This window comes from Crocodylus siamensis, chromosome 12, assembly GCF_052110815.1.
Source record: "Crocodylus siamensis isolate JL-2025a chromosome 12, ASM5211081v1, whole genome shotgun sequence".
NCBI lineage: Eukaryota > Metazoa > Chordata > Crocodylia > Crocodylidae > Crocodylus > Crocodylus siamensis.
Genome location: NC_143406.1, coordinates 46,313,110 through 46,324,175, shown reverse-complemented (window position 1 = coordinate 46,324,175; position 11,066 = coordinate 46,313,110). Strand labels below are relative to the sequence as shown.

Here is an 11,066-nt window from a genome sequence, read left to right as displayed (position 1 = left end):
CTGCTGAGGTTCTCAGCTTACTCAGCCCATGCCTAGCCCAGCTCCTTCCTTCTCCCAGCTTTCACATACACCTTCTAACTTTCCACTTTAATAAACTGAACTGTGCTTTCATAGGCTCCCCTGAGGAACAGCCCTACCCTAAGAACCAGTCAGGTTTCCTGATCAACTGGGACAGCAAATTTAACACATTTCTCAACCACTGTAAACAATCAGCTGGAACACACTGTTAGCACTTTCCAAAAAAAACCCCAACCTAACCCAGTCTGACCAAATCCAAAAAGACCTTGAAAGCACAAGTGCGTCACGGGACGGAGGGATGAACTATTGGGCAGCTTTGATCAATAGCCTATACTTTTTTGTCCTCGCAATAATTTTTTTCCAGATAAGCAAGTTGCGAAAATGGACACTGAAGAATATCAATAGATCATCCTTTTTGCTACAAATGAAGGAAGCTGTAATACTGAGAGAATCCATACGTAAGAGAATTCAGAGTAATGGGACATTTACTGGTATATTGGAATTGATCCTACTCTGGGTTCTACCCATGTTGACCTCAGTGTGGTTTTTGGTTGCGTACCTTCTCCGGTGTGTTCATTAACAGAGCAAGGACTGCAAACAATTAGCTACTGTTATTAAAAAAACTTTGGTACCCTTCCTGGGCATGACATTTTGCAACAGATAAAATATTGCTTTGGCAGGTGTGTCCCAGTAGCACTATTACATTGTCTTCCATGTGGAACAAAGTATGCAGTCTTGCGGAGAAATGCTGCATTGTACTAGCTGTGTTTATACTTGAGCCTTTCCTTTCTCTACTGTGACCTTGCAACAAGGAATTTAGCAGAATTCACAGATTCAGTGGAATCCAACAGCTACGCAATGAGTGCTTCTGCCATGGCTTTGAACTTGCAACTACTGGGTTGTCAACTGTTCGGCGTTGTACCAGTACTGTACCAACCCCTTATATGAAATGATTTGGAGGAGGAACAGCTTTAGGAGAGTTTATGCTTGTGGATTTTGATTAGAGTCAGTTCTTAGAGAGCTCCCCGTAGTCACTGGGGATGGCTGAGATTCCCAGAAGGGATCACTCTACCTGCCGTTTGTCCACCTCTGTTACAGGACTGGGGTATGTGTGTAAGTGAAACCAGTCACAGTTAGAACACACAAGCGCTCCACATCTCCGCTAGGAAGCTGACCTGCAAGACCCCAGACACCTGCTACTACCCACCTGGCACACTAGGATTGAAAGAAGGGATTTCATTTCACGGGCTAGGTGCTTAGCACCGCACAGGATGGTGAATAAGTACTGCCTGGCATATAGATATTGTCATTATGACCTTCTACGACCAGGTCACCAAATCCTTAGATGCAGGGGTAGCAGGGGACGTAGTCTTCCTGGACTGTTGGAAGCCTTCGACACTGTCTCTCACCCTGTTCTCAATAAGAAACCGGGGGTCTGTGGTGTCGACCCCCACACAGTCAGATGTGTCACCAACTGGCTGGAGGGCCGCACCCAGGGAGCGGTGGTGGACGGGTCATGTTCGACCTGGAGGGATGTGGGCAGTGGGGTCCCCCAGGGCTCGGTCCTTGGGCCCGCACTGTTCAATATCTTCACCAGTGACTTGGACGAGGGGGTAAAAAGCAGCTGTTCAAATTTGCTGATGACACTAAGATGTGGGGGGATGTGGGCATGATAGAAGGGGGAATAGGCTGCAATCAGACCTAGACAGGTTACAGGGGTGGGCAGACGAGAATAGGATGGGATTCAACAGTGACAAGTGCAAGGCGCTGCACCCGGGGAGGAAGAACCGGCACCATACCTACAGGCTGGGGAACTCCCTTCTTGTCGGTGCAGAGGCAGAAAAGGATCTTGGAGTCATCATTGATGCCAAGATGAACATGGGCCGGCCGTGTGGGGACATGGTCAGGAAGGCCAACTGCACCTTGTCGTGCATCCACAGATGCATCTCGAGCAGGTCCAGGGAGGTGATCCTCCCCCTCTATGCGGCACCAATCAGGCCGCAGCTGGAGGACTGCGTCCAGTTCTGGGTGCTGCACTTCAGGAGGGATGTGGACAACATGGAGAGGGTCCAGAGGAGGCCATTCGCATGGTCAGGGGCAGCAGGGCAGGCCCTACGAGGAGAGGCGACGGGACCTGAACCTGTTCAGCCTCCACAAGAGAAGGCTGAGGGGGATCTAGTGGCCTGTTACAAGCTAGTCAGGGGGGACCAGCAGGCTCTGGGGGAGTCCCTGTTCCCCCGAGCACCGCCAGGAGTGACCAGGAATAACGGTCACAAGCTGGCAGAGGGCAGGTTTAGGCTGGATATCAGGAGGCGTGACTTCACGGTCAGGGCGGCTAGGATCTGGAACCAACTTCCAAGAGAAGTGGTGCTGGCTCCTACCCTGGGGGTCTTTAAGAGGAGGCTAGATGAACACCTTGCTGGGGTCGTTCGACTCCAGGACTCTTTCCTGTTGTGGCAGGGGGTCGGACTTGAACTGCTCAGGTCCCTTCTGACCCGACCAACTATGAAACTATGAAACTATTAGGACACTGTGCAGAATGGTGGCATTTGAAAGAACGGGGGTACCTGACCCCAATTAATGGGGAACCTTTTTTGGAACTTAGAGTAAGGCCTGAAAGAAGGATGGGAGGTAAAGACAATGAGAACAGTCAGGGAGGAGATTTGGAGAGAGGGCAGAGTGAGTCCCCTCTCCAAATGGGGGATGAGAGCAAACATAGAGGTCAATGAGGCAAATCAAGTGAGGACATGGCATGTTCTCTCCCTGCCCCTGTGACCTGGAAGCATGACATCTTCCAGTGCCTCTATTTATCTCCCTGTAAGATCCTAATCTCCCCTTGAGTTTTCTATGGTGCCTATCACTGTAACACATAAATGGTTGAAAAGCATAATACCTACTTCACAGCGGTCTCCTGGGGCTCAATTCATTCATGTTGGTGCCGTGCTTTGAGAGGTACTACTGTATAACAAACAGCAGGAACGACTAAGCCTCACAGCATCCAGAGAGATTCTTCAGAGAAGTATTATTTCCCCGTTTGAGAGCTGTGGAAGCTGAGGCGAGAGCTGTTGAGCCCAACAATGCTAGATAGTGAATAAGGCCCCAAACACCTGAAAGCTCTCAACAAAATCAGGAAGGACCCGGCTAGGCATGTCTAAGTGTCCTACTGGACTTGTCTAAGGTCACACAAGGAGCTGAAATCCCTGGTATATTCAAGCAGCTTTGTGCCACCCTGGTGCTTTCATCCAGAGGTCTAAATGTCCCAATGGCTGCCCTCTTTCATTCAGTGCCCAGAGATCCTGGGGTCAGAGAACAGCAAGGGGATCACAGAGCCAGTGTCAGCATTGCCAAGATCTTTGCCCTGTACTCCGAGAGCCACCTCTCTCTACGAATTACGTAGACTTTGCAAGCAGATAAGAAAAAAATGCTAGGGAGGACAACGATGGGTCTGCTCAACCTTGACACTGTCATTCCCCAGATTGGCTGAGCGTGTATCCTCACACTTGCTGCCGCACAGCAAACATCTGACCTCTGCGTTTGCAATTTTAGATGGCGAACAGCCAGCACGCTGTGGCAGGGGGCAGGTCCTGCAGTGCCCGGTCCTCCAAACACTTAGCTTATTCGCTTGACTTGAAGCGCGTGAATAGTCCTCCTGCATTCCATAGTTCCCCTGCAATCACATTGGCTTCAGTGGGATTGCAGCTAAGCCCCTAGGTATGTGCTTGCATGTTCATGACCTAAATTAACACCATTGACTGCTGCATAGTCCGATGGTCCCATATTGGCTCCCCAGCCTGTCTGTGAGTGACAGCGCTCATGCTGTTGTGAAGCTACATGCTGTCTTCACCCATAAATCATCCTGACAAGTGAATATAGGCCAGAAATAACCATCTCACCATCACAAAAATGAGGTTCCAGAACAGCTCACAACTGTGGAAGCAAAAAAAAAAAGCCTATCTATTTTTAGGATGTAGTTTGATACACTTAGGCAGAGGATGATATGACATGACCGCCTGCAAAAGCAGAGGAGCGAGTCCAACCACGTGGGAATCCCAGGAGGAACACTGGGAAGTTCCTCCAGTCTTGTGTTCCTGTCAGCAGGGAGAGCAGCATGCCTCTCACCGACACGTTTAGCTGGGTTTTTCATTCTCCTCTGGATGGACGGCTTTTTTGAACCACTGGTTTCCAGAAGCTGCAAGGCAAAGGGAGAAGCTGTAGAAAACATGGCTCATCCAGTCACCCAGGGTTGGTTAGAAAAGAAAAACAACCTCAGGTTACAGCATCTTCCCCGAGGCTGAAATCCTTTTACAAAAACTAAGACGCAAACCTAGAAAGGTGGCAAAATCTCCATCACTGGAAGTTTGTAACAGCAGGTTAAACAAACACTAGGCTGGGACAGCTTAAACAGGGATGATCCTGCTCTGAGCAGGACTTTGGAGCAGGTGACCCCGAGATGTCCCTTCCAGACCTCCTCTTTTATGACTGATTGGTCCTGCTGTGCAAAAAACCCCCAAATCCCATCTTGAGCATTCTGCACTGTGACACCCAAACAAATGCAGCCTAGACAGTACTATACCTAGACTTCAGGTGGCACCGAGTGAACTTTTAGTATCAGGCCCCCTCTTTGCCAGAGATAATGATGATAATAATTGGACAAACGGAAACAAAAATTACCATTTTCGAGCCCCCTTTCTGTCCGGGCCCCGGGTGGTCACCTGGTTTGCCCATGCCTGTGTCTGGCCTTGAGCCTAGAGATGAGAAAGCCATTTCTCAACTACAGGCTTTCAAATGTACCAAAAGCCCTGAGATCTACTTACTAGCTAGGAACCAGATCCTCATGAACAGATCCCTGCAACCAAAGAGGAGCCCCTTTTACTCCACAGATTGGGAGAGTTTTTGCTCCCAATTCCAGTGGCCTCCAGATCGTGGATATTTAACTTTTTTCACTGGTTCTTCTATGGCCAAAGGCAAACTCATATACCCAGTTCTGACCATCAAGTATTTTAGGACATGGTGACAAAACACATCATTAAATCCTCAGGCTTTAAAAAATATTTTTATTGTTAAAAATAAAGTGAAAATACAGTTGGGTCTCTGCTATGCTAAAGACCATAAAATACTGAACACGACAAATGTTAATTGAAAAGAATTATACATTATACCAAAGTGAGTGAGAGAGTAAGAGATGTGATTCTATTATCCAATATATATGGGAAGAATTATATACTGTTAGTAGCTATAGTTATAACCCTGTGAACTGCATGCAGTGTGCAATGTATGAGTAGTACTATCAATGTAAAGGAATCACTTGTGGCAAAATTATGCAATTATTATATCCATTTAAGTGAATTAAAACCTTTATACCAGTGGTTCTCCACCTTTTCAGAATCAAAGCATCCTTTGTTAGGCTTCAGGCACCCCTCATTAGACTCAAGGCACCCCTTGGAAATGTCCAGTTCTCAGTTTTCACTCAATTTTTCACTTTAGAAAAATAATAAGAGCAGTTTTTCTGCTGCAAAGAACTCAGAAAGCCCACAACAGGTCAGAAAGTATTTAACACCATGGATTCCTATTTGAAATCTCTGGGTTTATTCTATGAACCGTGTTTGCACACCTGATGGTACTAACACTACACCCTGGGACACCCTTGAAAGGAGCTCAAGGCACCCCAGGATGTCACAGGCTTCTGTACTGCTTTATACTAACTTCAGCAGACTTTGGACCAGACGCTACTACTAGCAGGGACACAGAGTGAGCAGGATCTGACCTGAATAGGATTTAACAGCATCTCCCAGCTGCCTGCTTGTTGACTGTTCTTTTCTTCTTAGCCCCTAGCTCACTAGGATCAGTGCACCACACAACAGTGCATGCCAATAAAAAGGACTTTTGGCTCTTTTACATCAACTTCACTGTACAGGAACTTACTAGGATGGACCGGAAGACTTCCCTCACCTCCGGTTACTCTAAAGGGGAAAAAGCATCATTTGAGAGCAGCAGTCTGCAATATTACCACGTAGTGGTGTCCAAGCACTTGGGGATCTTGACAAAAAGCAGCTGGCAGGGAACTTGGCAACAGCATGGAACACCTTGTGCTCCTGTCTTCCCTCATGCGACCTGGCTGAAGTCAGATGAAAGCCACAAGGATGCACGCGTGTTAATGCAGATTGGGTGTGATGTTGTGTATTTTAATCAGAACCCACAAAGTGACCCAAGGCTAAGCTGGACAGACACCGGGCACGTCTACACAAGATGCTATAAAGCGCGGTAGACTAATTCTACTGTGCATTAGCACGTTGCGGCGAAAGCCATACAAATGCACAGTACAATTAGTCTACTGTGCATTAGTATCACTTAAAAGATATGTCAGCAGTCGGCACTACTGTGCAGTAGCACTGATTACCGTGCATTAAGTTAGTACTTGTTATTACAGGTACTAAAGTTAATGTGCCGTAATTACGGCACACGAATGCATGTGTAGACACGCCCACTATTTATTAAATGTGTCAGTGGAGAGAAAAACCTGGTATTTCTTTATGGGAAGTCTTAGCAGAAGAGGAAGATGACGGAAGACTTGTCTATAGGGCCATTACATAATTAAGTACAAGCAACCCCCACTTAACGCTGTTTCACTTAGCCCTATTTTGCTATAACGCTCGTTTTAAATTGATGCCTGATTCCACTAAGCACTCAGCGAGTTTCAGTATAACGCTCACGGTCACCATCTTTGCTTGGGTCATCAAAACTGCTTGCTGTTGCCATCTTGGGTCATCAAAAACTTTCGGTTTCACTTAACACTATTTTCACTTATCGCTTGGCTTTTCAGGAACCAATTAAGAGTACTAAGCGTGGGTTGCCTGTATACAAATCTTCAGGTTATTGGGTCAGCTGCTCATGTGCTGAAAGCTTGCACAGGATGACAGCACTGAATTGCTCAGGTCTCAGTACTAGCAAAGGAAACTCTGAAATGGCCTCTCTGTCTTTTAAATGTGACATTTTGTTAAATGAATATTGGGTTTTCCAAAGAGAAAACTGTAGCAAGGCAAGGCCATAAAAAAAGACACGATTCATCTTCAGGTAGAAGCTGGCACAGCTGACTCTGAGACACCTTTGGTGCTAGGGTTTCCAGTTGAACAGTGAGCAGAGAGGCCAAAACGGAGTAACTTGCACTCATCTGCTCCTCAGAGGGGATGTGAAACAGGAACGGTTCTGGAGACAGAGGGTGACTGGCACAAGAAGAGGACTGACAAAAGGAAAAGAGAAAAAAACCCAAGCTGATAGCACGCAAAGGGCAGCATGTGAAAGTAGCTACTTTGACAGCCCTGTGCCACCCCCATCCAGCTGTTTTACATCCCTGGTACGTGAAGACACACTAGGTTCTGCACTCATCTCAAAAGCTGAATCACACCCTTAACAACTCGCAGCTCATTTCTGTCCTCAGTTCCACAAGCGTAGCATTGACAGAAAGCAGTAGCAACTGTAGTTGTGTAACAGCAGACAGAACTGGGCCCCTTGTGACTTACTACAGGAGCTACTAACTAAACCCCTGGGATCTCTGCTTCTGAAGCAGACCTGGATTTTCTTTTGCTAGCCAGGCTGGCCAGGACAGAGTCCTCGCTGAAGGCCCCCTCAAAGGCAGAGAGGATGGACTGTTGAAACGTCTCCCTGAAATCCTGCCCCATAAAGACATACAAGATTGGATTGATGCAGCTGTTGAAGAAGGCAAGGCTGGAGGCCAGGGGGAACCCGATGTAGAGGGCCATCTTCAGCTCATGACTGGAAGAGTGTTTGGACATTTCCATCATGGAGAAGACATGGTATGGGAAATAGCAGAGGAAGAAAGACACAGTGACAGCAATGATGATCCGGATAGGCTTTGTGGACCTCATTAAACGTCTCCTTTTCAACCTGATAGCAAAGATGGTGTAGCAGATGAGGATCACCATGAAGGGGATGAGGAACCCACACAGGAATCTGGTTACAATCATCGCTTCGTGCCTCATCCGCCACAGCTTCCGTGCTGCCTCTGAGTTATAATCATCAGACAGGGCAAAGTTATTGTAGCAGCTGGTGATGTTCTTGGAATGAGAAGCTGTGTCTCGAAAAACAAGATACGGAGAGCTCATGATGAGGGCAAGGACCCATGTCACCAGGGCAATGTTGGAAGCCAATCTGGGTGTCCTGTAGTTGTGAGACCACACAGGGAAGACAAGTGAAACGCACCGATCCATGCTGATGACCGTGAGAAGGAAGACGCTAGCAAACATGTTGAGGAAGGCAATGGTGCTGTTTAATTTGCACAGGAGCTTCCCAAAGGGCCAGTGGAAGCCCAGAGCAGTGTAGACAATGCTGAAGGGCAGGAAAAAAGTGAAGATGAAATCAGCCACAGCCAGGTTCAGAAACCACACGGCATTCACTGTCTTCTTCATCCGGAAGCTGGTGATCCAGATGACGAGGCCGTTTCCTGTCACCCCCAGCAGACATGCAATGCTGTAGACCACCATGGACAGGATATGCATGCTCTTTTGAAGGCTGGAATAGTAATCTTTGTGTTCAGTGGCGTTCTCATACCGAGCGGTGGAGATGATAGAGATGGGTGAGGGGAAGGAGATGTTCTCCATCACCATTCACGATCTAGGCTCCTGAAATTATACGTGCATATTCCTGCTATTAATTTCATGTGCGGTAGCTGCCAAATCAGGATCTCAAAAAGACTTTGTTAAGGTAGCCAACTATGATTAGATCGCCCTTACCAATGTGGAAAGTGAGGCACAGAGAGTACAAGTAACTTAGCCAAGATCCCCTTGAGTCAGTGCCACTGAGAGCAGAGAGGAGCCGGGTGGGGATATCTCAGGACTGATTCTGGCTGTAAGCGAGTCATGGAATTGGTACGTGACTTTGTCCAGCTCTATAGGCAACACACAGAAAATTAAGTGTAGCCACCATTGGGGTAACCTGGAATTCCCCTGCTATCAACAGAAAGCTTGGGATCCATCAAGGTACTTCCCATCTAACACATCAGATATGGGCTAACGGGGAAATACTCCCCTGCCCTGACCTCTCAACCGGAGAAGCCCTACTGTGGCTATTCAGTGCAACTAAAGGCACTGGAGTCTGGTCCTCAAAGACCCCACTACCTGCTTCAGAAATTTGTCTCTTAGGATGTTTTTCATTTTGAAAGATAGCACACTATAACAGAGCGTGGCCAACACCTTACCCACATATCCATCTCTTAAATGCTCCCAGTCTCCTGCTTTTCTCACCACCTCCTAGCCTGGATTTCTAACACCGAGATCAAATGAGAGGTACTCACCCCTGCTTTGTATTTCTTGTTTCTCTGCGTCTGGGCACTGGAAGTGGTGGAACCTCCTCTCTTATTGTCTGGAAGCATCCGAGACAATGAGCATCTCTGCGAGTGATTCACGGTAGGTTGTATTGTCTTTCCATGGTCTGAGCTCATGGGGAATTTAACAGGATCATTTATTCCACGGTCTTGTTCCTCAATTCATATTATGTGGAATTTAACTCTTTGGCATCACTGTTCATCTGCACTGTGCTCTTAACTCATGTTTCATAGATTTCATAGACATTAGGGCTGGAAGGGACCTCGGGAGATCATCGAGTCCAGCCCCCTGCCCAAAGGGCAGGAAGTCAGCTGGGGTCATAGGATCCCAGCAAGATAAGCATCCAATTTACTCTTGAAGGTGTTCAATGTAGGTGCTTGAACCACCTCTGCTGGCAGACTGTTCCAGACCTTGGGGGCTTGGACAGTAAAGAAATTCTTCCTTATGTCCAGCCTGAAACGGTCTTGCAGGAGTTTGTGACCGTTCGACCCCATCATCCCTTGGGGCGCTCTGGTGAACAGACGTTCCCCCAGATCCTGGTGGTCACCCCCGATAAACTTATAGGTGGCCATCAGATCACCCCCGAGCCTGCGCTTTTCCAGGCTAAAGAGTCCCATGGCTCTCAGCCTGTCATCGTAAGATCTGTTTTCCTGACCTCTGATCATGCGCGTGGCTCTCCTCTGGACTCTCTCAAGCTTCTCCACATCCTTTTTGAATTGTGCAGCCCAAAACTGGACGCAGTACTCCAGCTGCGGCCTCACCAAGGCCGAGTACAAGGGCAGAATGACGTCCCGGGATTTGCTCGAGAAGCATCTATGGATGCACGCCAGCATTTTGGTCGCTTTACTAGCCGCAGCATCTCATTGCAGGCTCATGTTCATCTTGTGGTCAATGATGACCCCCAAGTCTCTTTCTTCTGTAGTGCTAACCAACGTAGCACTGCCGAGCCTATAAGGGTGCTGCAGGTTTTTCCTCCCAAGGTGGAGAACCTTGCATTTTTTGGTGTTAAACATCATGAGGTTCTCGTCTGCCCATTTGCTGAGCTTGTCCAGGTCAGCCTGGATCACCCGCCTATCTTCTGGCGTGGATGCTTTGCCCCAAAGTTTGGTGTCATCGGTGAACTTGGCCAGTCCGCTCCTGACTCCAATGTCCACATCGTTAATGAAGATGTTGAACAGGATGGGTCCCAGGACAGAGCCTGGAGGGACCCCACTGGTTACAGGGCACCACGATGAGTGACTGCCATCAATCACAACCCTCTGGGTCCGACCACGAAGCCAATTTCCCAGCCAGTGGATCGTGGTGGAGCCAAGGCCACAACTGGGCAGTTTGGCCAAGAGGTGATCATGGGATACCAGATCAAAAGCTTTTTTGAAGTCAAGATATATGACATCAACCTCTTCTCCCTTGTCCAGGTGATAGGTCACCTGCTCATAGAAGGAAATGAGATTGGTCAAACAAGACCTACCCACAACAAACCCATGCTGGCTATCCCTTGGGATGTTAGCCTGGGCCAGTCCCTCAAGGATGGCCTCCTTAATAAACTTTTCTAAGATCTTCCCTAGGATAGAAGTCAGGCTGATGGGCCTGTAGTTAGCCAGATCCACTCTCCTCCCTTTCTTGAAGATCGGCACCACATTGGCCTTCTTCCAGTCTTTGGGCGCTACACCAGAGCGCCAGGAGTTTTCAAAGACCCGTGCCAGGGGCTGG

General features: G+C 47.9%; 1 protein-coding gene across 2 annotated transcripts; it reads right to left on the bottom strand.

The window, feature by feature from the left end:
• Window positions 1–5,113: 5,113 nt before the first annotated feature.
• On the bottom strand, window positions 5,114–9,874 carry LOC149855094 (chemerin-like receptor 1). Of its 2 annotated transcripts, XM_090023672.1 has the most exons (3): window positions 9,326–9,874; window positions 8,766–8,920; window positions 5,114–8,654 (listed from the first exon to the last, which is right to left on the bottom strand). In XM_090023672.1, exon 3 carries the CDS (start codon window positions 8,637–8,639, stop codon window positions 7,551–7,553), a length of 1,089 nt encoding a protein of 362 aa, XP_089879798.1. In that variant the 5' UTR covers window positions 8,640–8,654; window positions 8,766–8,920; window positions 9,326–9,874; the 3' UTR covers window positions 5,114–7,550. The 2 variants fall into 2 exon arrangements, with proteins under 2 accessions (XP_089879798.1, XP_089879799.1); XM_090023673.1 differs by lacking the exon at window positions 8,766–8,920.
• Between the last annotated feature and the right edge of the window lie 1,192 nt (window positions 9,875–11,066).

Coding starts and splice junctions, on each gene's coding strand:
- LOC149855094 (XM_090023672.1), bottom strand. CDS start 8,639: ATGGTGATGGAGAACATCTCCTTCCCCTCACCCATCTCTATCATCTCC.